The sequence below is a fragment of the Rutilus rutilus genome (assembly GCF_951802725.1).
Source record: "Rutilus rutilus genome assembly, chromosome: 2".
Lineage (NCBI taxonomy): Eukaryota > Metazoa > Chordata > Actinopteri > Cypriniformes > Leuciscidae > Rutilus > Rutilus rutilus.
In genome coordinates this window covers 9,681,312-9,707,500 of record NC_140210.1, presented here as the reverse complement: position 1 = coordinate 9,707,500, position 26,189 = coordinate 9,681,312, and the positions used below count along the sequence as shown (strand labels likewise).

Genomic DNA, 26,189 nt, shown 5'->3' with positions numbered 1-26,189 from the left:
TTAAGTATTCTAAATGAGTGACCTTGTGCTTTTGAAGTTTGTAATTTGCGAAAACATGCCAAAACTATCTCCATATAGGGGGTTTTCACAACTTTTTTACAGCCTTTTGATGCTGTCTAATGACACGCTTTTGACTGAAAGCAAGTGCAGCAAGGTCGTCAAGCAACGTATTTGAGGTTTCAGTTCGTACTAGAGATGCGCGGTTGGCGGTTACAGCCGCGGACTCCGCGGATAAACCGCGGATTGGGCGGATGACGTGACGAAAAATAATATTTTAATTAAATTCGGGCGGGTGGCGGGCGGTTGAACCAATCAAATGAAAAATATATGTATACACAAATCAACGGATGGCGGGCGGGTGCGGTTTTGAAAATTGGTCAAAAACGTTGGTGCGGCTGGATGGCGGACGGATGATGATTTTTGTGATGCGGTTGCGGATGAAATAATAGCCCATCCGCGCATCTCTAGTTCGTACATTTTTCATAGATTTAGAACAAATTGTAGTACGAAAGTTAGTGAATAAATCATGAAAACATATCAATTGCTGTACATATGCCAAGTCAGCAATACAATTTTAAAACATCTTCAAATTTGATGATCACACCAAAAACGAAAACCATAACAATCAGTTACACTTAAAATTACGTTAGCATCCACACCAGTGGATATTAATTTATTTATTCTAAGTGCACTGCTGTAGTTATGAATGAATGAATGATGCATTTATATAGCGCTTTACTATGTACTACTGTACACCCAAAGCACTTTACAATCATATCAGGAGTCTCCACTTGGATGACAGTACAACTGCACCAGGGCGCTCACCACACACTAGCTCTAGGTGGAGAGGAGAGAGAGTGATTCAAAGGTAGTTATGCTTTCACTCCACACTCTTTAAAATCTGATGGATTTTGATCCATCTGTCATTGGGTCCCAATGACAATTGAACCATGGTCTCTGGCGTGGGAGGCGGGCGCAATACCAAGGAGGCTAAAGACCGCAACCTCTAGCGTCAGTCATGTTCCTAACCTCGTTCTAATGTTAATGAATTTAAAGTATTGTAAATGAATGACCACATTACACTCAAGTCCGCTAGCATCACATGCAAATGCCTATAGTATCAAAACGTGGGAATATCTCACCTCTCTGCTCATGAACATTTATTAGAAGAAGTGACATCCCCCAGTAGATCTAACTGATTTACTGAAGGGTTTGAGGGGACCTACACTGTTGAGAAAGCTCTCAGATGGAGCATTTGATGGATAGGTATGATTAAGAAATCTTTCTGAGGGTGTGGAAAGTGTCTGTTTGAAATCAGAAATACATTGGATTTCCAAAATCACAATTAGACCTGCCTCTGTGACATTTTCATCTACAGACGCCTACATCAGAAGTTGAAACGCAACCTTTAGCAACACACAAGCCCTGTTGTAGATGCTCTAAAGTTTTAATTTTAGCTCAAATATTTGGCTACACTTTATTTTAAGGTGATGTAGTTTCATTGTACTTACTCAAATAAGTACTGAGTAATATTAATTAACTGCATGTACTTACTATAGAGTTACTTACTACTATACTAAGTGCACGTAGTGAAGTGTAACTACTGTACGTCACCTTGAAATAAAGTGTTACCCAGTTTTGTATCTCTCAGTAAGTGGGAGGACAAATTATTTTTATTATTTTTGTAAAAGTGAGTTATAATGGTCTCTATACACATGTATTCACACAATAGCAAGTTGGCTCTCAGTATTCCTTGTCACGTCACTGGCGTTTTGTCCGAACATCACGACTCTCAGTTTCCAGTGTTTTCAGAAGGTCAGTGGGCTTTAAACATCCTCAGCCTCTTTAACATCTCTGCTCTTTGATCCAAAAACACAAATATTACTCTCTGCCTCAAGATCTTTTTCACCAAAAGATGAGCTATGAATATTTATACCTCAACTCGCACTCTTATTAGAAACAGCAACGAATATTCTTTCAATGAGCTTATCTGACAGGTGTGCGCCTTACATGATTGGGCGAAAGGGGGGCATGCATATGCATGAGGCAGCCAATGGAGTGATGAATAAATTGGGGCTGTTGGAGGCTCAGAGAGACTTTTATAGAAAGATAAAGTGAACATGTCAGTGCAGCCAGCAGTGGAAAAGAGGTTGAGACGGAGGAGGTATTTATTGTTTCTGCCGTTGAATCCGATCCAGGCGCCAGTCTGAATATGTATATCCTGATCTGCATAAACGTACAGTGAGACTGAATAAGTGCTTATTTGTTCGGGATGAACGAAAAGGGGGAGAGGAAAGAGAGATGAATGCATGGGAATGAATTGGAAAAACTGTGACATTGTTATGCCGTTCGTTTTTTTTTCGTTGTTGTTGTTGGTTGTTTGATATTCTTCAGTAAGTGAAAAGCTGTTATCAGCGTTACGGTTAACAGGTCCTTTGTCTCCTTTCATTTGGAGTGAGTTAGAAAGAGAGAGAGAGAGAAAAACAAAAACAAATGTCAGGTGTGTGAAAAAGTAACATGAGTCTTGCTCTTTCTGTCATGAATAAAGGGGAAAATAAAAGGGTTGAGGGTGAAAGGGTTTTCTTTTTTTTTATGTATACATATATATATATATAAAAACCTTTTTACTATTATAATGAGCTAAGTGTGGCACCAAAGACCGCTGGGAAAAGTCTGAGCACACTTCTTGCTTTTTACATCCATACTTTCACTCTTTTATCATGACCAAAAAATACACTTCCTGAATATCCACTGTTATGCCAGCAAACTCTAGAACACACTCAGATTGGTATTAAATGGTAAAAAGATAAATCCAAGCCCTCTATATCTAATATCTAATCATCCACATATCTATGCTCTAGCAACCACTTAGAACACTAGAAACCACCCAGAACACCATCACCTCATAACAACATTCCAAAAGGGTGAAGAGTGTGTGTGTGTGTGTGTGTGTGTGTCCTTCACAGAGTCCCCGTACTTCACGTCAAAACCAAAGAGGTCGGTGTTAACGGAAGTTGAGAAAACCGTGGAGCTTCAGTGCCAGGCCAAAGGTAAGCCCCGCCCACTGCCCCGCCCCTTCTAGAAACAGACAGCTGTGTTGCACCTATCAAATTACTGCAGCACCTCTGAGTTTGAACACTTTACAGTCATATAATACATGTTCTAAATACTCTGCTGTTGTATAACCAATCCCCTGCAGGAAACCATAATCTTTACATTGTCAGGAGTATAAAGACTGCCAGCACTAGAATAAAAAAGCCACTTAACTTCCAGTGCACTATCTTTCAATCTCAAATGTTTGAATGTGTCTTTTTAAAAGCATAATGTTCCCATTTCTGCACAATGTTATAGCACGTTCATTTTTATTGTGGCCGGTGTGCTTTCAGCTGACAATTTGCTGGAAGAACGTCATTTAGTTTATGTGCTGAGTCAACCAGAGACGTGCTTTTATCATAATCGTTTGTCGTCTCTGAAATTTGACCTTTTCGCCAAGCGCGCCGCATCGACCCCTGCTCGTTTCCGCAATGTGTCCTTATTTGAATTCATCTTTATTTAATCGACTAAATGATAATGAGCGGTCAAGTACATTAGAAAAAGCGAGCGAGACGCTAATGGTATTAGCTGTTAATTGGCGTCAGTGTTCATTCTACGTTAGGATCTAGTTAAAAGACATTAGGTATATCATTGGCTCACAGGGCAACGGAGGAGTAGAATCCAACTAGAAAATCATTTTAACAAGCTGTGTAAATCTGACCTACATTTCAGCAACAAAGTGCCAAGTGTCTAAAAGTTAAACTTTTCATGACTTCTAACAAGGAAAATTCATAAAGAGAGACCTCAAACGGTTCTTTCTTCTCAACTTTTTTTTTTTTTTTGGTAATATTTTTCTCCTTTATTTAACGGAAATCTGGACAGTTTCTCCTTCATGAAACTTTTTTAAATTACTGAGACTTTTCCTCATTTTTTTTATTTTTTTTTGTGGCAAAGATTGTACCTCTGCAATTTACACTTGCTGAGAATCTCGGCTCGTTCTTTTTGCACTTCCGTAAGGGTGTGAAGCTGATTTTGTGCACACTTTGTCATAAACTGTCAGAAATTTAATTACAGCGAGCTTGTTTTTGACAGTCTTATTTTAACATCCTTGTCTTGCATCCCATGGGTGTGACACGACTATCGACGCCGAGACTCCTCCATAGGAGGCGGGGTGGAGCGGATTCACGCTATATGACCTTTTAAAGTGTTGAGCTGCAGGATTTATCCATGATATATTCTTTAATTTGCATATCATGATGAGCATATCATGAGTTCCTTCAGATGAACTTAATTTACAATTATTGCTAATACATATAATTGCCGTTTTATTCATTTTCGCGCTCGCTTCTTGATTTCTCACTCCCTCTCTCTTGATCTCCCTCACTTATCCTCCTCTCCAAATCTTCTCCCTTTTTTGTCGGTGAAGCATGTCAAAATTTTATTGGAAGTTTAATCAATCAAAGCCAATTTATTAGATTAAATTTTCATTAATTAAACCAAAGTGTGCCCTGATGACGGTCTATTGATGAAAATGTTAACTTTGTGATAAATCAAACACTGTGTGTGTGTGTGCGTGCGTGTGCGTGTGTGTGTGTGTGTGTGTGTGTGTGTGTGTGTGTGTGTGTGTGTGTGTGTGTGTGTGTGTGTGTGTGCCTGTGTGCGTATGTGTGTGTGCGTGCGTGCGTGCGTGGTACTTTGGTAATAATTTTGTCATCTACTGTACCAAATGTCAAATGGCATTTGTGTAAATCTAGCCCTTACAAATTTGGCGTATATAAGGTTGGAATACTTAAGATTTGTTTTGAACTGTTTTTGAAAGAAGTCTCTTATGCTCACCAAGGCTGCATTCATTTGATCAAAAATACAGTAAAAACAGTAATATTGTGAAATAATATTACAAATAAAAATGTTTTCTTTGTTAATATATTTGAAAATGTAATTTATCCCTTTGATGAGAAAGCTGAATTTTCAGCATCATTACTTCAGCCTTCAGTGTCACAAGATCTTTCAGAAATCATTCTATCACAGGAATAAAATACTTAAAAAAAATTGTAATAATATTTTACAATATTACTGTTTTACTGTATATTTGATCAAATAATAATTTACCCATGGCATTATAGACTTCTTTCAAAAACATAAAAAAATCGTATTTATTCACACCAGTAGTGTGTTGTAATTTATATTATGATATCTGCTGAAATACCTTGTGTTGCTTTATGTGTTATTCAGGAATTCCCACACCGAAGCTGGAGTGGTTCAAAAATGCCGTCCCGCTCTCCACACTGAACAACCCTCGATACAAACTTACGTCTTCTTCCATGGTTCTACAAGTACGGAGAATTCAGCCGGACGATGCCGGAATATTCCAGTGCTTCGCTGAAAACATGGCCGGAGAAATCCAGGCACATACCAACTTGATCGTCACAAGTAAGATGAATAGTTATAAGAATATTTCACCCAAAAATGCAGTTCTGCCATCATTTACTCACCCGCATGTTGTTCCAAACTCACATAACTGATTGTCTTTTGGTCGATATTTTGAATTTATTTTTGTGCTTGAGAGCCCAAATATGCTTTCATTGTATGGACACAAGAAATTCTTCAAAATCTTTTTATTTTATTTTATTATTATCATTTTTTTCATCAGTAATTGATGACAGGAGTTTCATTTTTTGGGTGAATCATTGCTTCAAGCTAATGGGAAGATGAAGCATAAATACAGCCATGGATGTTTTAAAAGTCAGTGATCTCGTTCTCTTTTCCTCTTGGTTGTGAATTGATCAGGGAGTTCAGAGACCTCTCATTGATCTGTGTAATTAATCAGTGTCTACTGAGAGATCAACCTTTAACACAGAGACACAGACACACATACACACACACACACAGCACTTAATCAACACCTCCAGCTCTCTCTCGCTTAGTCATCCTCATCTCTCTTTTGCTCTCAAGCTTCATTTCAGTTCACACCATTTTTTATTGAAGTTTAAGAGTTTTAAAGTTAGGTACATTCATCATGTAAATAATTAACAAGTGAATTATAATGGATGTTATAACAGTGGTGTGATATTTAGAGCAGCAGTTTGTTCACTCCAAATACCGCATGTATGTATGAGCAGTGACCCCATATACTTAAACACTTACGTCTCACATGAAATGTGTGAATTTCATTTCATTATATAAACATATGAAACCAACCATCTGCAAACAAATAATGCTTAAGCTACACTATCATTCAAAAGTTTGAGGTCATTAATATGTTTTTGAAAGTCTTGTATGCTACTGTATTGATATAGTAAAACAGTAGTATTGTGAAATATTATTATAATTTAAAATAACGTTTTTATATTTGAATATATTTTAAAATGTAATTTATTCCTTACTTTTCTTCAAAAATAATTCTTAGAAGCTGATTTTGTGCTCAAGAAACTTTTCTTTTGTGCTGCTTCATATTTTTGTGAAAGTTCAAAAGAGCAGCATTTTTATTTTATTTTTTATCAATGTTAAACTCTTTACTGACTTCTATCAGTTAGAATGAATCCTTGGTTAGTCAAAGTAGTAATTTTCTTTAAAAATAAAAATACAATCCTTACTGACCCCAAACTTTTGAATGGTAATGTAACTTATTTGTGTTTCTTAAAATTCAGTGACTCCCGAAGTAAGTGATTTTAAACATTGTCACGCAAATAATGTTTTTAAGTGTTAACAAAGTATTTCCTGGCATCTCAAGATACTGTATGTTAGAGTAGGTGACATCTAAGACTATTACATTGTGTTTTGCTTTTTTCCCCCAATAATAGTTGTATTTTGGCTCACATTACTGCTCATATTAATGAAATTCATTTGTCATGCCAAAGGACAATTTTGATTAACGTAAAGTCCCCCTGTAGTATTAAAACTCATCTTAATTGACATATTTAAATTTACTCAAATTACATATTTAAATGTGTTTTCCTTGAAAAAAAAATCTGACATGCCTTAAAATAGCTTGAATGTAACTCTACACCTTTGCCTAATTTAGTATACGTGGTTCTAATATGGAAATTAGCCTAAATCATTTTTAAGTGCCCAATATATTTTTGGGGTCTCTCTATATTTTCTTCGATTTTCAGTTTTTCTGACTCACTTGTTTTCACGGTAGGCGTGTCACCATCTTTCACCACGCCCCCTTCTGACATCACTGTGACTGACGGAGCGTCAGCTGTCTTCACCTGTGAGATATCTGGCGCCCCCAAACCTGCCATTGTTTGGAGGAAAGGTACGTAAATTACATTCACACCTGTTTGCACATCATTTAACATGTCAGCAGTTTCGTGACTAACCCCTGTGATTCTCGCAGGTTCTCAGGTGTTAGCAAGCGGATCGGTGCAGATACCTCGTTTCACTCTGCTGGAGTCTGGAGGCTTACAGATACTACCCATAATGCCGAGCGACGCAGGGAACTACACGTGCTTGGCGTCTAACTCTGAGGGACTGGTCAACGCCACCGTGGCCCTGACAGTCTTGAGTACGAAACTGTAATATTGTGAATAATATGCTGTTTTTAATGACTTGAAAGTACAAACAAATTTAGCATATTTGAAATTCAGCACCGACAGGATTGCAGACAATTTACAAACATGCCTTTTATCAGCAGTCATTGTTTAGCTTAATAGCGGCATTCATTAGCTCGGTTGATTGTAAAGGCATGGCAGAGCACACTATTTGTGAAATGTTAAGTCTTTTGCAGTAATTTCACACCGGAATAGTGTCATCCTTAAATCCCAAGACCTCGGTTTATCTTGCTGTGCATGCTTAATGATGCTGATGTAGGTTTACGCTTGAGCGTGGGTGCGTGGAAGTGTCTTAGAGCATTTTTGACATCCAGCCTAAATAATGCTGTTTGTGGATTGGCCACGTAAAAGGAAAGCAAGAAATCTCTCTGATTAAAACTACTGCGTGTAATTTATGCACCGTTGGCGGCGTCAAACGGAATGTCAGAAAAACTATCCTTGTCTACATTGTTCAGACAAAAAAGATAGCCCCGCCCCAAACTCACACCATTGGTTGAGCTGGAAGTTGACATGTCGGGCCGCGCAGCGACGGTATTTGCAACATACAAATGGCTGACTTATAGTTGTCAGTGAGTATTAAACTGGAAGACAGCGTTTCAATGTCGAAAACGTTACATGCATTAGCTTTAATCAAGTGAATTGGACCCAGTGAGTTATGTGTGTTCATTTGCTTAGCCGTACTATATGGTCATTGAGACGCAGTGTGAATATTCGAACGTTCATGCTTTATAAATTTCATTCTGTTTTGCTAATGAAGCTGTCAGTGGGAATTACTTAATAGGGTTAAAAGAACTGTGAATAATGATGTTGGTAATGATTAAACTGTGGCGTGATTTTTGTCCTAAACTGCATTTTATTAATCAGGTCGAACCTTTATTTCAACACCGCCTGAGGATCAGCGTGTCATTAAGGGAACCACCGCTGTGCTGAACTGCGCGGCAACCCACGACCCCAGAGTCACCGTCAGGTCAGAGCTTGAGCTGAGATGCATGTTGAGGAACATGTTTTTGACATTTTTATTTCAAAAACGTAAGAAAGTTTTCTAATTAGCAAAGTCAAGCATTACTCTTGATGTTAATCATTAGGTCACTATCATTAGGTCATTAGGTCACTGTGATTGTGTCACTGTGTACACCGCCAAGTAAGACATACTTTGTTGATCCTGGAACAACATTCCTGTCGGAAAATTTTGTACTAATCCTGTCCCCACTCCTAAACCTAACCCTACCCCTACCCGTAACTTATCCATAAATGCAGAGGAAAATAATAGGTGAATAACACTGATGTACAGTAGAAGCACCTAACCCTGGCTGTAAGCCTAAACTTGACATAAACTGTAAACGTGTCCCTCAAATCTGATTGGTTGATTGGAATGTTGTTCCAAAATCAAAAAAGCCCTTGATCCAGGAATATGTTGTACTTGGGGAAATCACGTTCCCTGTTACTCAAGACCTCTAACATAACTCATCCCGCTCCACTGGTGCTACAGACATAAATTAAACCTTAAATCATGCCACTTGAGTACTTTTCTAAGCTATCTGAAGGTGTACTTGAGGTGGTTAAACTATGATGGAAATGCTAAATAAATGTCTACAGTAGATGCACATCAAAAATAAGTTTCATGACTGAATAATTTGCTCAGATGATTGGCTCTCATAACTGTCTCTTATTTCTACTGAGTGCCAATTTAGTTTATAGGAAAACAATTTGTTTTTGCAATATTTATGGTTTGCATTTTTTTTTTCATAACTTAAATTTGCAACTTGGACGGAAACATCAACAGAGACTTGGGCTTGGGGGGTTACCATATTATATAGTCTTTATCCACCTTGTTTTGGTCATTATCAAGCACATAAGGAAGAGAAGCCGATATGGAATTTGATGTTGTTCTATTTCAGGAGGCTAAGTGTGTTTTCTGCAGGTCTTTGGAGTGTGATATTTTTGGTGGATTATGAGTCATCATAAAGAGTCTTATTTTCCTCAGATATGCATGGAATAAAGGAACCAAGCCTCTGAGCGTGTCGACTGGTGGGCGAGTGTCAATGAAGGAAGGTTCACTCCACATCAGCCAGACTTGGTCCGGAGACATCGGAGATTACACCTGCAGGGTCATCTCACCAGCTGGAAATGACTCCAAAACCACCCGACTGGAAGTCATGTGAGCAAAAATAGACACAAACACACAGATCCTTGCTAACATCCACGTTCGATACGAAACGCTTTGAAGGGACTACACTTGTACAGTACATGTGCACTCAGTACATATTGGGGTGCTATTGTAGGAGGAAGATGCTTGGATCCCAGCTGCAGTTCTGAAGCCAAGAGAACCATCCAAAAATGGGCTATAATGATAGGACAGAGGAGGGAGCAGCTGTGTTTGTGTGTGTGTGTGTGTGTGTGTGTCGGGACGCGGGAGGAAGATAAAGGGAGAGTAGAATAAGATAGGCCTGATGCCCAAGGCCAAGATCATCTCCTTTGACGACTAGCCAATGTTGCTAAACTTCTGTGGCATCAGGAACTAATTAAACACACACACATACACGCGCTCAGATATTAATTACTGCTTCTAGATGGCTGAATGTTGTGCTCCCACAGATTGTCATATGGATGGATGCAGAGGAAATCTCATCGATCTTTGAAGTAGATGAAATACACTGAGTAACACGAATGGCAGTGCGCAGCTTGTTTAATTGGATGCGTTTGAAAATGTTGTTCACAATCAGAAAAATACAAACTTACCAAATCGACCCAAAAGGCCTAAAAGCTTGTCTTTTGTGTCAAAAGCCTTCATAAGCCTTTCTTAACCGAGTAACATGATTGCATATGCAGTACCGTTCAAAGGCTTGGGGTCAGGAAGGACATGAGATCACAGCAATAGCAAACGATCCAATCAATTCCAGATGGACACAATCATTATATTTTTTCTTGATTGAGAAGTTGTTTCACTCGGATATACGTCACAATAAGGAAGAACAGACCAACGCAACTTCCGTTTCGTTCCGGCATTAATACTTGTATTCAGCATGGATGAATTAAATTGATTAAAAGTGTCAGTAAAAACTTAAATTGTTACAAAAATGTGTGTTTTTAAATAAATGCTGCTTATGTGTTCACAGTTTCCAGTACAGTCGCACAACTGTTTTCAACATTGATCTAAAACAGCATATTAGAATGATTTCGGAAGGATCAGGTTTCCCAAAAACTGCCATTAGTCAGCCAAGCAGTCCCATCCCAAACTCATGCCATTGGTTGAGCCAAATGCTGCTATGTTGCTACTTTTCGGGGAAATCCACCTACAAGCTTAAATATTTGTGCTTATTTGAGCTCAACTTGGAGAAAAAAAACGAGAAATATTACAAATCATCAATCATACAAAACATAACTGTAATAAACTATTATTTGCAAACGCGCTTAAAGGACTGCAATGTAATGCAATTCTTTTAGTACTACTTAACGGAACTCATAATAAAGCAATATTTAATTTAAGACACGCTAGTCTGTGAGAGAAACTGGGTTTCGGCAGACTTTAGAAAAAGACTCCTAACAGCTGACATTTAGATTATGAGATACAAATTGAAAACACATGCGATTTGAATAATAACAATAATACCTTTGACAGTCACATTAAGATAACAGAGCACCACAATATACTCCTACCTTTAATAATACAGCCGGCAAACTCTGTTGAAAGAAAACTCATCAGACGGTTGAAGGAGAGGCAATGCTTCACATGCTAATGTGATTTCACAGGCGTTCAAGTTAATCTCAGGCAGTGGACAGGTCCTCTTATTACCACATGTTAGACGATGGCTGAGCAGTGCCTCGTTTTAAACAATATTAGATGTTATTGCATATTTAGACTGCTGTGACAGATGGGCAAAAAAAAAAAACTGTCACACACATATTACAAGCATCTGCAAAGGACATAATTGTATTATGTGATATTTTAATGTAGTTTTCATAAATGTAATTTTGTTTAAGGAACAGTGGAACTTTTGATCTTGCAACATAGTGGAAAGTAATGTTAAAGACTTAGTTCACACTAAAATGAAACTTCTGTCATCATTTACTCATCCTCATGTTGTTCAAAATCCTCATGACTTACTTTGGGTAGAAAAACAAAAGGTGTTGAGTTGAATGTCCATGCTACTCTTTTACAGTACATGCTCCAAAAATCTCCAAAGACCCCATAAAAGCACAATAAAAGTAGTCTGTTTTGCACATACAGTATTCAAAGTTTTATGTCACAGTCCCTAAAATCAGCGGCTCTGACATTATTCCAAATATCTTCTTTTTTGTCCAAAACTATATAGAAAATTATACAGGGTTGGAATGACAATAAGGGGGAGAAACAGAAATTTGAATTTTGTATCACTATTCCTTTAATATTATAGTATTCATGAATGAATGTTGTAATTTTTTTTTAGCCAACAGTTTTTGTTATTTTTGAAAAGGAAATACAAAAAAATCTATTTGGTAACTCTCAAAAAAAATATATATATATTTTTGTTTGTAAGCTGCCTAGGATCTTTTTGATATCCCACAAACCCCTTGCAGCCATGATGAACACTTTTTGCTTGCAGAAGGTTTTTTTGAGTGATAATGCTTCTATCTACCCACCATTTGTCCTCCACGGAACCTCAGGAGCACCGGTTTGAAAGTACAAACTGCAACAAAGACAAAAATCTACAAAGTGACATATTGATGTATTTGAATATATAAGCCTAAAGGCTGTTTATGCTATTTATCTCTACTATTGCCCATAGTGAGGGTGAGGGATTTGAACTCATAACCCTAATAAACGTAACTCTTTCTACACTGTTTATGCAACAGACACGAATGATACCTCAAACCTGTTTTGACTTCATTTGAAAACTAAAAAAATCTATATTTCAAGAAGTCTGAAGTCATTCAAACGTTTTGCGTAAGAAAAAGTGAAATTTATATCAGAATTTGAGAAATAATCCTTAATATGTATTTGCAGAAATTGGACAAAGGATATTGTGCATTGATTTGAATTGAATCTGATTTTGAATGACTGTGTTTTTGATCAAAGAAATGCAGCCTTGATGAGCATAAGAGACTTTAAAATCTTACTGACCCTAAACTTTTGAATGGCACTGTTCATATTTACATGTTTATGTTTTAACATGTTACCAGTTACAGGGTTAGTTTACCCAAAAATCACTCTCATGTCGTTCCAAACCTGTAAAACATTCATTCATCTTCGGAACACAAATGAAAATCTATTTGATGAAATCTGAGAGTTTTCTGTCCCTCCATTGACAGCTACGCAACTACCACTTTCAAGCCCCAAAAGGGTAGTAAAGTCATCATTAAAGCAGATGTTGCGTGAACACGCATTGGAGATGAATATTTTGTAAATAAAAGGATAAATTATGTGTTTTTTTTCCCCACAAACAAAGCACTTGTGTCGCTTCATAAAATGTAGGTTAAACCACTGGAGTCACATGGATAACTTTAATTATGTCTTTATTACCTTTCTGGGTCTTGAAAGTGGTAGTTGCATAGACTGTCAATGGAGGGACAGAAACCGCTCAGATTTCATTAAAAAGATCTTCATTTGTGTTCGGAAGATGAACGAAAGTCTTACGGATTTGGAATGGCATGAGGGTGAGGATGGAATTAAAGTCGCAGTGAACCGGAAGTTGCAACCAACTTTAGTTCAGTGTTGTTACATATTTCCAAGTGATACGGAATATTGGATTGAGTGCAGGGTTTTACTTTAGCGCACCTCCTCTCCATCCCTCGCTCATAGCAGACTGACGGTTGGAGGGGAGTGGTTGAGGATATTCTACCCAGAGCCGCCAAACTGACGTCATCAGAGAAGGAACGCCATTCCAGAACGGAAGCAATTGTTCACCACAAGACTAGTAATGTGCGCTAACATAGTAAATAGGTTCGGTTTTGATTTCATGACGACATTTTTGGTTGAACTAACCTTTTAACCTGTACAATTCACAGGGGCTGAGACAAAAAGTTTTGTATGATTTGTATTTGAATTGTGTTTGAATTTTGTTTTAATGTACTGCAGTGCCGATATATGCATATTTTGATAGTTTATTTGGTTATCTCTGTCTTTTTAGAGAACTTCCCCATTCTCCACGTAACCTGCAGGTGTCTCTGAATGAGACTGACAGCAGGACAGTTCTTCTGTCATGGGTTCGGCCCTTTGATGGGAACAGCCCTCTACTGCATTACATCATTGAGCTCTCGGAGAACAGTAAGTTTGTGTGTGTGTGTGTGTGTGTGTGTGTGCTATTTATATGAGCTTTGGCATATGGTTTATTAAACCTAATGCACCTTAGCTGCAGCTTTCAATTAAGCTGGTTTGCAGCCAGTGGATTCCACAGAAGAAATTCTTTGTCATTTACCTCTCGCCGTCTTTCTCCCTGAGCACTAAAAAACAGACAGACAGGCTAAAGTGAGTGAGAAGAGAAGAGAAATGGAAGCTGATTGTAATGGAGGGTAGTGGGACGAGGTTTGTTTTCACGGTATTATGCCAAGACTCTGTTATTGGTGGAAGATGAATGCTGGAAGAGATAGTGACAGGAAACACAGAGAGAGAGAGAGAGAGAGAGAGAGAGATTGATTTGTATATCGTCAAAGGAAAAACAATGAAAAATGTGGGTGGGGCAGAGGTGCTGGATGCCTATTAAACACCAAGACCTTTCTCTCCACATACACACGTGCGCGTGCATGTGTGGGTGTGTATGTATGCATCCCTGTGGCTTAATATTTACTATTCCTGATGAATTTGTGATTTATTTTTGCAGTTGCTCATACAGTAGTTTCGGTCTTCTTTTCTCTTGGGTCTGCTTGAGTGGTTTCACCATCTAAATTGTTCATTGATCTGCTTCCCATCATTTTTAATGTACTGCAAACGCACACACAAACACAAACACACACACACTCTCATATATTGGGTGTTGTGGGTTGTAACGCCTCCAGAATAAACAACAGAGCTGTCAAATTCATAATTTACCCAAGTTCTGTAAAGAAAGAGATAATTCAAACAACTGATAATAAATCAAGTAAAATACGTAAGATAAAAAACAATACCCACATTTCAGACTTAATTTTTTGTCTTTAGAAGTGAGAAATAATCTCATTACATTTATAAGTACTGTTTTACATTATAGTGAGCCAGTTAAAAGTGATTTCAGTAGAGTTTGTGGAAGTGGCAGAAAGATATATCATCCAGGACAAATAGTCGGCTGATATTTGGCTGTTTTGAAATAACTGCTTCTGGTTTTTGCCTAGTTTCACTTTTGAAATCTACAGCCTACAAATAGGGTACAGGGTGTTTTGTAAAATAAGGATTTGTTTAATTTGATCAAATTTGTACACATCTTATTTTCTTATTTGCTTTCATTAAATTATATAGTGTTTATACTACTAAAATTCATACTGAATTAAATTCATAGACCGTTTGTATTTATAATAAATTAAAGATATATATATATTTTTTATGTTAATAGTTATTTTAAATTGTAATAATATATCACAATATTACTGTTTTTACTGTATTTTTTTTTATCAAATATATGCAGCCTTGGTGGCAAAGAGACCACAACCCCTCAGGATCCTGTTCTGGAAAATGTCAGATTTTGGATTTTGCATTCCGGCATTTGTTTTAAATGATCCGGCAATAACAAGTGCATTGCATGGCGTGCGTGTGAGAGATACAGAGCGAGACAGAGTGAGTGCGGGTTTATGCAGAAATATTTAAAGGTTGTGTTTTGCTATTGGCCCTCAGCCTCAACCTATATATATTTTTCAGCTTTCTTAAGTTCAAAATCACTCTCATTGGTCGGTGCGAGAGTGTAGAGAGGGTATATACCTGACGAATTATTCTAATACAATTAAGTTAATTTCATCAAAATGTGAAAAAAATGACTAATATCATTTTTTTCATGATATTTCTGATCAAAAGAGATCCTGAGGAGATGAAACTGCTAATACTAAGATAGCAGGAGACACAAGTAACGGGTGTTAGATCAGTTAGAATCAGAAATCGATGTGATGGAAAAAGGAATGAAATTAAAGGCGAGAGAGAATATCACTGATGAACTGAATAATATTTGTAGCTATATGCATGTAGCTCAATGTAGCTTTATACATGTAGTTAGGGCCATACAGAAACTTATGAATGATGCTTTTATAGTTGTGCCATCACCACTTAGTGACATCATTGTATGTTCCGGGAAAACTTAATTTTGTCTGTTTGTTGTTCTTGACAGATTCTCCATGGAAAGTCTACATGGCTGATGTTAGCCCTACACTAACCAGTTTGCAAGTAATTGGTCTAACGCCAGCAAGAACGTACCAGTTCAGAGTTTGTGCTGTCAATCAGGTGGGACGTGGGCAGTACAGCGCTGAGACAAACAGGTAAGCAGTCACAAGCTAACATCTTAGTCTACATGCTTAGCATATCGCTAACTGGTTAAGTAAAGCTGGTTAAGTAAAGTAAAGCTCTATTTTAGCTAAAACAAGATCAATGTTTTTGATCAGGTGTTGAGGAAGGGGAACGAATCTTGCATGGCAATGGCATTGAACTGCAGGAGCTAACAGGGCCATGCTAATGAGCTAAACCCTGATTCCTTGATTGTAGCATCCCAATTTACAGGCAAACCCAAAATCCTTTCAATCCTGATTGTTGTAACCAACATAGCCAGTCAAGCAGATTGGAACTGGTAATTTTCACCAACTATTGCCATTTTTGTGTGTCCGACACACGCACACACGTCCTCAGTCAGTTAGAGAGAATGTTATTAAATGTGAGGACAAGATTTGAACCCTGTCAAAAGAAAGGCGGACTGTAATTGAATTACATGAGAGCTTTCATCACTGGCTCTGATTGTGAGCCATTATGACACATGGGCAAAAAAGAAAAAAAAACACTTCCCTATCCAGGAACACTATGAAGGTGTGAGAAATAGCATTTCTCAAAGCCAATTCCACACGGTGAAGGAATGTCAAATACAAGTTTGGCTGAAGGGAAGGACACTTCAGCACACACAGAGGCTACTGCGTTTTGTTTTGTGAATTTTTTATTCACGCATAAATTGGCACACATCACAATGACTGCATTCCAAATCGAATCAAATCGCTCAAAGAACTTAAAAGTCCTGAAAAGTTCAAATGGCTATTTTTCAAGCACTAATGCACATGCCAAGCACTCTTTGCTAAACGGCAGGAAGAACGACCTGCTCAATCATCAAGGACATGTTGAAAAAGCTTGTCATGCTGTTTTCTAGTTCTTAGCTTTCATTTGAAGCCAGTCTCCATTTAACCGACATTGCCAGCTTATTCAATGGTAACAGTTGAGCCAAAGACTCCCTCTGCGCTCATATGTGAAATGCTCAACTGCTCAGGTTTGATTGGTCCTGAAGTGGAATGTTTTTTATTCACTAATGTTCAGTGATGTCTTTAATGCTACTGAAACAGTTCTGATATACAATAAATACTGCATTTTGTTTCAGGTATTAATTTGTAGTTTGCTCACTTTGCAGTTCTCACCTACAGAAATGATCAAAAGTGTATTCTATTTAAATACTTTCAATTTATATTACATTTTTCTAAGCAATTTACATAATCAAATATTTAATTCAGATTAATTAGAAGTCGGTATGTAGTTTTTTTTATATATATATATATACTACTGTTCAAAAGTCAAAAGTTTTTCTAAAATAAATACTTCTATTCAGCAAGGATGCTTAAAATTAATCAGAAGTGACAGTAAAGACATTCATAATGTTACAAAATATTTAGTTTTAAAATAAAAGTTCTTTTGAACTTTTATGAAGAAAAAAAACAACAACTTTTATTTAACAAGGACATATTAAATTCACTGAAAGCGACAGCAGAATTTTACATTGTATTTCAATGTATTTCAATTTAATGCTGTTCTATTGAAATTTCTATTTATCAAAAATCCTGAAAACATGCATCACGGTCTCCACAAGAATATTAAGCAGCACAACTTATTTCAACATTGAGAATAATATGCAGCAAATCAGCATATTAGAAACATTTCTGAAGGATCATGTGACTGAGGACTGTAGTGTGTATATATTTTTATCAACTGACAGACCTAATTACTGTACTTGAGACTTGTCAGATCTGATGACTGTATTCAATATTTCAAGTCTCCCCCCCACACCCCCGCTCTTTTAAACGGATGCAATGTGCTCCTATTTATCTGTAATACTATTGACAACAACTCAATATGCAATATCCCAGTAAGTCAACCATGTCTGAGCCTATTAGCAACACTGAAAACAGATTTGCAACATGCAAAATCCGTGAGTTACTGGCACAATTACAACAACTCAAAGACTAACCAATGTGAGCTGGCAGTCAACTTAAAGGGATAGTTCACCCAAAAATGACAATTCTGTCATCATTTACTCACCCTCATGTTGTTCCAAACCCGTAAGTCTTTCGTTCATCTTCCGAACACAAATGAAGATCTTTTTAATGAAACCTGAGCGATTTCTGTCCCTCCATTGGCAGCTACGCAACTACCACTTTAACGCTTCAAAGAGTTCATAAAAAAAAGTTTAATCCATATGAATTGAGCGGTTTAGTCCAAATTTGTATGATGAGACACGATCACTTTATATGATGAACAAATTGAATTTAGGCTTTTATTCACATATAAACATCCAGTGAACATAAACAGAAGCTCAACCGAACCTGCTTGATGCTCGACCTCTTGCTGAAGCTCAAACGTGCTGCGTAACACACGAGAATGAACCTCATTGGTTCTCGCACGTCAAGCGAACATGCTTGAGCTTCCGTTTACCACAGCCGATGTGTGAGTTGATGAATGTCTATCTGTGAATAAAAGCCTAAATTCAATTTCTTCATCATATAAAGCGATCGAGTCTCTTCAGAAAATTTGGACTAAACCACTCAATTCATACTGTATGGATTAGTTTTACAATCTCTTTTTGAACTTTTTGAAGCGTAAAAGTGGTAGTTGCACAGCTGTCAATGGAGGGACAGAAATTACTCAGATTTCATTACAAATATTTTCATATGGAATTGGAATGACTTGAGAGTGAGTAATTAATGAAAGAATTTTAATTTTTGGGCGAACTAACCCTTTAACATTTAACTGACCTCATGAATCACCTTGGTCAATTAACTGACCTTTACACTTTCTGTAAAGCTGCTTTGAAACAATATGTATTGTGAAAAGCGCTATACAAATAAATTTGAATTGAATTGAATTGAATGAATGATCCCGAGCGGATCGCATCGCGGAACTAACGGGGAAAACGAGAGGTGGTGGATTGTGTTTCTACATTAACGAAAGTTGGTGTTCAGATGTAACAACACTGAAGAAGATGTGCTCTCCTAATTTAGAGGTGCATTTCATAAACTGTAAACCTTTCTACTCGCCGCGGGAGTTTTCCTCATTCATTCTCGCGAATGTTTACATTCCTCCAGACGCGTGTGTGAGCGCGGCGCTACAACAGCTGGCTGAACATATAGCTGAAATGGAACAAAGGTACCCAGACTCTCTTTTAATCATTCTTGGGGATTTTAACAAAGCAAATCTCTCCCGTGAACTGCCAAAATACAGACAGCATGTTACATGTCCTACCAGAGACAGTAATATATTGGACCACTGTTACACCACGATAAAGAATGCGTATCACTCCGTCCCACGGGCAGCTTTGGGGCTCTCTGATCACTGTTTGGTTCATCTTATACCGACCTACAGGCAGAAACTGAAATCAGCTAAACCTGTATTAAGGACTGTAAAAAGATGGACCAACGAAGCAGAGCAGGATCTACAGGCCTGCTTCGATTGCACTGATTGGACTGTTTTTGAAGCTGCAGCCACCGATCTGGATGAGCTCACAGATACTGTAACATCATATATCAGTTTCTGTGAGGATACATGCATTCCTACCAGGACATTCTTATCATTCACTAATGATAAACCATGGTTTACTGGGAAACTCAAACAGCTTCGTCATGCCAAAGAGGATGCTTACAGAAGTGGGGATAAAATCTTGTATAACCAGGCCAGAAACAAACTGACAAAGGAGATCAGAGTTGCTAAAAGAAGCTACTCTGAAAAGCTGAAAAACCAGTTTTCAGCCAACGACCCGGCATCAGTCTGGAGAGGCCTGAGGAACATCACCAACTACAAATCACCATCCCCCCCATCTGTGGAGAATCAACAACTGGCTGACACTCTCAATGCATTCTATTGCAGGTTTGAGAAGCCCAGACTCACACCTCACACCCGCCCTGATGTGCACTTCACACATCCACCATCACCTCCTGCAACCCCTCTCCTCCCCCCTTCTGCCATCCAACCTGAGCTTAAGGTCTGTGTGGAGGACGTGAGCAGAGTCTTCAAAAAACAGAAGACTAGGAAAGCTTCAGGCCCAGACGGCATCTCATCTGCTTGTCTAAAAGCCTGTGCTGACCAACTGGCCCCAGTCTTCACGCAGATCTTCAACAGATCATTGGAGCAGTGTGAAGTTCCCTGCTGCTTCAAACGCTCCACTATCATTCCGGTTCCCAAAAAAACTAAAATCACTGGACTTAATGACTACAGACCTGTCGCTCTCACGTCTGTGGTCATGAAGTCGTTTGAAAGACTGGTGTTGGCCTATCTGAAGGACATCACCGGACCCCTGATGGATCCCCTTCAGTTTGCTTACAGAGCAAACAGGTCTGTGGATGATGCAGTCAACATGGGACTGCACTATATCCTGCAACATCTTGACAGACCTGGGACTTATGCACGGATCTTATTCGTGGACTTCAGTTCGGCCTTCAATACCATCATGCCTGATCTTCTCACAGCCAAACTGACTCAGCTCTCCATGCCATCCACAATCTGTCAGTGGATCTCCAGCTTCCTGACGGACCGGCAGCAGCTAGTGAGACTGGGGAAACTCACATCCAGGACCCTCACCATCAGCACTGGCGCCCCCCAAGGGTGCGTTCTCTCCCCACTGCTCTTCTCCCTGTACACTAATGACTGCACTTCTAAAGACCCCTCTGTCAAGCTCCTGAAATTTGCAGACGACACCACTGTCATCGGTCTCATCCAAAATGGTGACGAGTCTGCTTACAGACTGGGGGTTGAACAGCTGGCTGTCTGGTGCAGTTATAACAACCTTGAGCTGAACACGCTCAAAACAGTGGAGATGATCGTGGACTTCAGGAGAAACACCCCAGCACTCCCCCCTCTCACCATCATGAACAGCACTGTGGAAGCAGTGGAGTCATTCAGGTTCCTGGGCTCTACCATCTCCCAGGACCTGAAGTGGGCAAATCACATTGACTCCATTGTGAAAAAGGCCCAGCAGAGACTGTACTTCCTTCGCCAGCTGAAGAAGTTCAATCTGCCACAGGAGCTGCTGATCCAGTTCTACTCAGCCGTCATTGAGTCTGTCTTAAGCACTTCCATCACTGTCTGGTTTGGTTCAGCTACCAAATCGGACATCAGGAGACTACAACGGACAGTCCGGACTGCAGAGAGGATTATTGGTGCCCCCCTGCCAACCCTCCAGGACCTGTACTCTTCCAGAGTGAGGAAGAGAGCAGGTAAAATCATCACAGACTCCACTCACCCTGGACACCCCCTGTTTGAACTGTTACCGTCAGGACGGCGACACAGATCACTGGCCACAAGAACTTCCAGGCACAGGAACAGTTTCTTTCCACAGGCCATTTCCCTTCTGAACACTTAACATGCCCCCCAAAGCATATGCCTGTAAGTGCAATACTCCCACTGTCTAGTGCAATAAACTCAGGTGATATTTATATCTATATTATTCATACTACTCAAAATACTGTAAATATGTTTATAATCTGTAACATGCGCTAGACTCCCACTGTCTAGTGTAATATTCTCTAATTCAGGTGATATTTATATTATTCATACTACTCAAAATACTGTAAATATGTTCATAATCTGTAAATGTTTATTCAGACTAAACCCAACTGTGACCCTACTTTTTTACTTTTATACTATTTTTATTTATTTTTTATATATTTTCATTCTTAGAATTTGTATTACTGTGTTCTTGTTGTATTTGTATTTGTATATGTGCACTGGAAGCTTCAGTACCAAGAAAAATTCCTTGTGGGTGCAAGCACACTTGGCAATAAAGCTCTTTCTGATTCTGAATCCATAGTTATAAAAATGGATCAAATCTTGACAGTGTACTATTCACTCCTGTTACCACAATGACAGATTCTTAGCCCTGATGTGTAAAACAGTGATTTTGACTCATGTCTGGCATAAAAATAAAGAAGTTTCATTGTTATTTTAGTTTTAACTTAAAGTTAAATAGCTGGTTTTAAAAGTTAGTTTTTCAGTTTACAAATACAATTTCCTGTACTGCATGTTTTATATTCCAAATCAGTGTTTAAATGTAATTAAAATAACCACGCATCTTTCAAACTGAATCTTTCATTTAAAATGCTCAGTTAAAACAAGAGGAAACGACGGAAGAGAGCGAGAGTGAGAAGATGAAGACGAACAGAAACACAAAAAATCAAATATTGATGGAGAGGGCACTTATTAAAATTTGAGCACCTATCTGCTTTGGCCTCGTTTCCAATTAATGTCAGGATCATCATCAGTTATATGAAAAATTTAAATCTCTATTTCTTTTATTCTTATTATTCATTTTTTTGGCAAAGAACCATCAAAGGAATAGTATAATAACTCAGAATATCTACTAAAAAGTATTTTTTATTCCATTCAGGAGTGTTTCATATCTAGAAGTACATTCGTATTTGGCACACCGTAAACAAAGTCAATGTCCAGCTTTTTATTTAGTAATAATTTGTTTTGAATTTAACAAGAGCAAACTCAGCACTTATCCTTTGCATGTAATTAGTAAACAACAATTAATGCCATTATGACCAAAACAATATAATAGAAATCCCCTCAATACCCAACCCCACATCTCCAGTACGGCAAAAGAAACAACGTGATAGACTAAAATAACCGCTTCTAAGCCTTTTAAATTGGTTTAGGATGATTATTGTTTATTTGACAAAACATCAATCAGACTTAGCAACTTTCTTACGAGATTGCTTGCTTGAGGCACTTTAGGCCTTGCTCACTTAATCAAGCTAATAACCTTTAAACCTCAGATTAGAGCGAGGGATTGTTTATCGCCTGCTCTGGGGATCTACAGTCTCTAGAATCCTGCAGACAGACTTTGAGAGCTAAAGCCCACGGTATTGATCAAATTGAGAAATTAAAGGGTTCACTGATTTACACTAATGGGGTCAAGCTAAAACAGATCTTTCTGTTTCTGTAGCAACTAACTGCTGATACTTATCATTTTGATATGATATGAGCTGAAATATCATGTTGCCACGTGTTTACATTTTAGTGCTTAATTTGCTTCCGTTTGGTTCAGGAAAAGTGATTCACATCACAGGAAACAAGAGGTGTTGATGGTAAGATTTACGGATTTGTCAGAGCCATGGTTTCTCATGGTTCACATTTCCACCTGTTTAATTCTTTGTACCCAGATTAGGGGTTGAAACATTGCCTTTTCATGCGTTTTTAAGCCAATCATTTTGATTAAACAGCAAATGTACACTACTGTTCAAAAGTTTGGCACAGAACCGAGGGAAGTTCAGGTTATTCCAGCGAACCCTGTTCACCCCAGCAGGGTCAGTTCTCAGTTACTCCTGCACTATTTAAGATCTTTTGGATAAACCAGAAAGATCAATTTCAATCTCTCCAAGACTACTGGATAAGCTCTGAAGGAAACTTTTTGTAACTATTGATGCCTCTAAGAAAACTCCCAGATAAGGATCTAAATATTTCTCTTTTATAATGCGATTCTAATGATGTTATCTGTCAGGCTGATGCTGCGAGAGGAACCGCCCAGTGCGCCTCCAAAAAACATTGTGGCGAGCGGCCGTACCAACCAGAGCATCATGGTCCAGTGGCAGCCGCCCCCAGAACCACAGCTCAACGGAGTCCTGAGAGGCTATGTGCTCAGGTGTGGTTTCATGTATGGTTTCAAAATGTTTATATTTCAGTATACTTTAGTTTAAAGGGATAGTCCTCCAAAAAAAAATCTGTCATCATTTACTCACCCTCATATCGTTCCAAACTTGTATGATTTTCTTTCTTCTGGAGAACGTAAAAGAAGATACTTTGTTGGTAACCAAACAGTTGGTGTTGGTAACCAAAAAGTTTCGGTTCCCATTAACTTCCATTGTATGGACAAAAAAAATACAATGCAAGAAAATCAGAACTGAAACTTTTTTGTTACCAACATTCTTACAAATATCTTCTTAGAAATGCATACAGGTTTGGAACGACATGATGATGACAGAATTTTTTTTTTAGATGGCATGACAACATCATGGGTAATGTAGTTTTTCACCAGGAATTTCACTGTTAAACGATTATTTGTAAAAAATAAGCTGAAATAATGCGGGCTGATGGCTTCAGTAGTTCTCACAGACTTGCAGCTCACAGTAAGTCTGTCTTTAAGGTTTATAAGTTACCATTCAAAATCAATTTCCCTATGGAGAAACCGAATGGAGATTTTACTCACGGAACCCGACTGTTGCACTCTATAGGAGATGCTATGAGATGTACAGGATAAGCTGTGCTTACTAAGGCAAGCTTTAATGCACCACTCACATTTTCTACAGATGCAATGCAAAAATCGAGTTGAAATTACGGGTGCGTGTGTTTGTGTTAAAGGTTCACAATCAACTTCCAAAATAAAAACATCATTCTCGTTCTCTCCCCCTCCCACTCAGGTATAGATTGGCGGGTTTGCCTGGTGAGTTTCAGCTGAAGAACATCACCAGTGCAGAGATTAATTACTGTCTGATTGGAGAGCTCATCATCTGGACGCAGTATGAGATCCAAGTGGCTGCCTACACTGGAGCGGGCCTGGGGGCGTACAGCCAGTCTGTCACTGAATACACTCTGCAAGGAGGTTAGACAATCACACGCACACGCACACAAATAAACAGAAACAATGCCTCATCAGTCTGAGCAAACCCTTGATATTTCAAATCTTTTAGGGTGCACATGTGTTTTTGGGTCCAGAGGACCCTCTTTCTCATTAAGGATCTAGAGTAACCATGGGAACCGTAAAATCCATTTGCCGGCTTTACTGCACAGATCGGCCATCTGAAAGATTATTTCTAAGAAGAGTAAATTTATGGACTCTGGGCAAACAGTGACCGTAGCCCATTAATTAATCTAATTTGCTTTATGTGCGTGAATTTGTGTGTGCGCGGAAGTGTGGGGGTGTTCTGAGATCCTTGGGCCGTGATTATTCATATTATTTAACGTCAGTGTAATGATACTCCTGCAGAGATTAATAGAGACCCAGTGTCCGCAGGAAAAGAGCCTTCTTCTCATAGAGACTGGAACAATCGCTTTTGTGCGTGTGGTTAGAGGCGGTTTTTATGTCCCAGTTCAGATTACTGGACACTCTAATGTAACCTTGTGTGATTGTGTTTGAAATGAAAAGGGCAGCAGGACGAATCGGAGTGCCCAATCCAATTGAGCAATATCTAATCTGTACTCAACTTGCCAGGGCTGACCTTAAAGGGGCCATCTTAAGCACATTAAGTGTAAGCGGCATTGAGTCTTTATGGAAATATGATCTTGTTCTTTCCACTTTCCGCTCAGGCCTGCTGCATAGCACCGATAGGCTACAAAAAGGCTTTGAATACAAACTGTAGTTCATGTGTATTTGTATGTGATTATTGGTGCTGCTATGAATGATCATTTGAAATATAATGTATGCTATGTATAGAAACGAGGGCTTTGGGTGGGCATTTAAATTCAGAATCCATGTAGTCACGACAGATAGGGTCTCGCAGACCCAGATTTTTGACTATCATCATCATATCTGTCTGTCCAAAAGCAATTTAGTACAGGCTATTTAAAAAAAAAAAAAAAAAAAAAAAAACAGTGCCGAAAATTGTGTTGTGGTCATCAATAATTAGTTTTCTTGCTAATAAGTGTCTTAAGGTCCCCCTGTAGTCAATTTTATCCCTTAAAACTCATCTTTGATCACCAAAATAACATATTTAATAAATGATTTTTCTTAATGCTTTAAAATAGCTTGATGTAACACCCTTGCTTCATTTTGTATACGTAGTTCTGTTAATATTCAAATTAGCCCCGCCTCCACTCACTCACACCAGCTCAGAGATTTACTCGTTGACGATCACACGTTGACCTGATTGGTTACAAGGTAGTTTGTGACGTCAGAAACACCAGCAATTTCGTACCGCGGTTTTGAGACCGTCTTTGGTTCACTGCAGTTTTTGCAATATTTTGAATAAGCTTTTATTTTTAGTTTAATGTTTGTTATTTGCTTTTATCATTTATATACATTTTTATAATTATTATTATTTCTGTTTAGCTTGATTTCTTATTTCAGTTTGTTCAAAGCAACATTTTAAATTTTTGTTTAGTTTTAAGTTTTTTCATAATGTTTATATTGTACTTTTTTTTTTATTAATAAATAAACATTATTTAATGCCACATGGTGCAGATATTAACAATTCAGAGCATTTTGAACTTATAGG

General features: G+C 38.2%; 1 protein-coding gene across 1 annotated transcript in view; it reads left to right on the top strand.

Annotated features, from left to right (window-relative positions):
- Positions 1 to 26,189, top strand: part of sdk1b (sidekick cell adhesion molecule 1b) — a 237,533-nt gene that overhangs the window by 153,413 nt on the left and 57,931 nt on the right. Inside the window, exons 8-17 of the mRNA XM_084401823.1 lie at positions 2,967 to 3,050; positions 5,266 to 5,463; positions 7,175 to 7,291; positions 7,373 to 7,540; positions 8,451 to 8,553; positions 9,571 to 9,744; positions 13,694 to 13,830; positions 15,851 to 15,998; positions 23,480 to 23,620; positions 24,396 to 24,577. Of these exons, the coding sequence (XP_084257949.1) occupies positions 2,967 to 3,050; positions 5,266 to 5,463; positions 7,175 to 7,291; positions 7,373 to 7,540; positions 8,451 to 8,553; positions 9,571 to 9,744; positions 13,694 to 13,830; positions 15,851 to 15,998; positions 23,480 to 23,620; positions 24,396 to 24,577 (1,452 nt within the window). The remainder of the gene's footprint in view (positions 1 to 2,966; positions 3,051 to 5,265; positions 5,464 to 7,174; positions 7,292 to 7,372; positions 7,541 to 8,450; positions 8,554 to 9,570; positions 9,745 to 13,693; positions 13,831 to 15,850; positions 15,999 to 23,479; positions 23,621 to 24,395; positions 24,578 to 26,189) is intronic.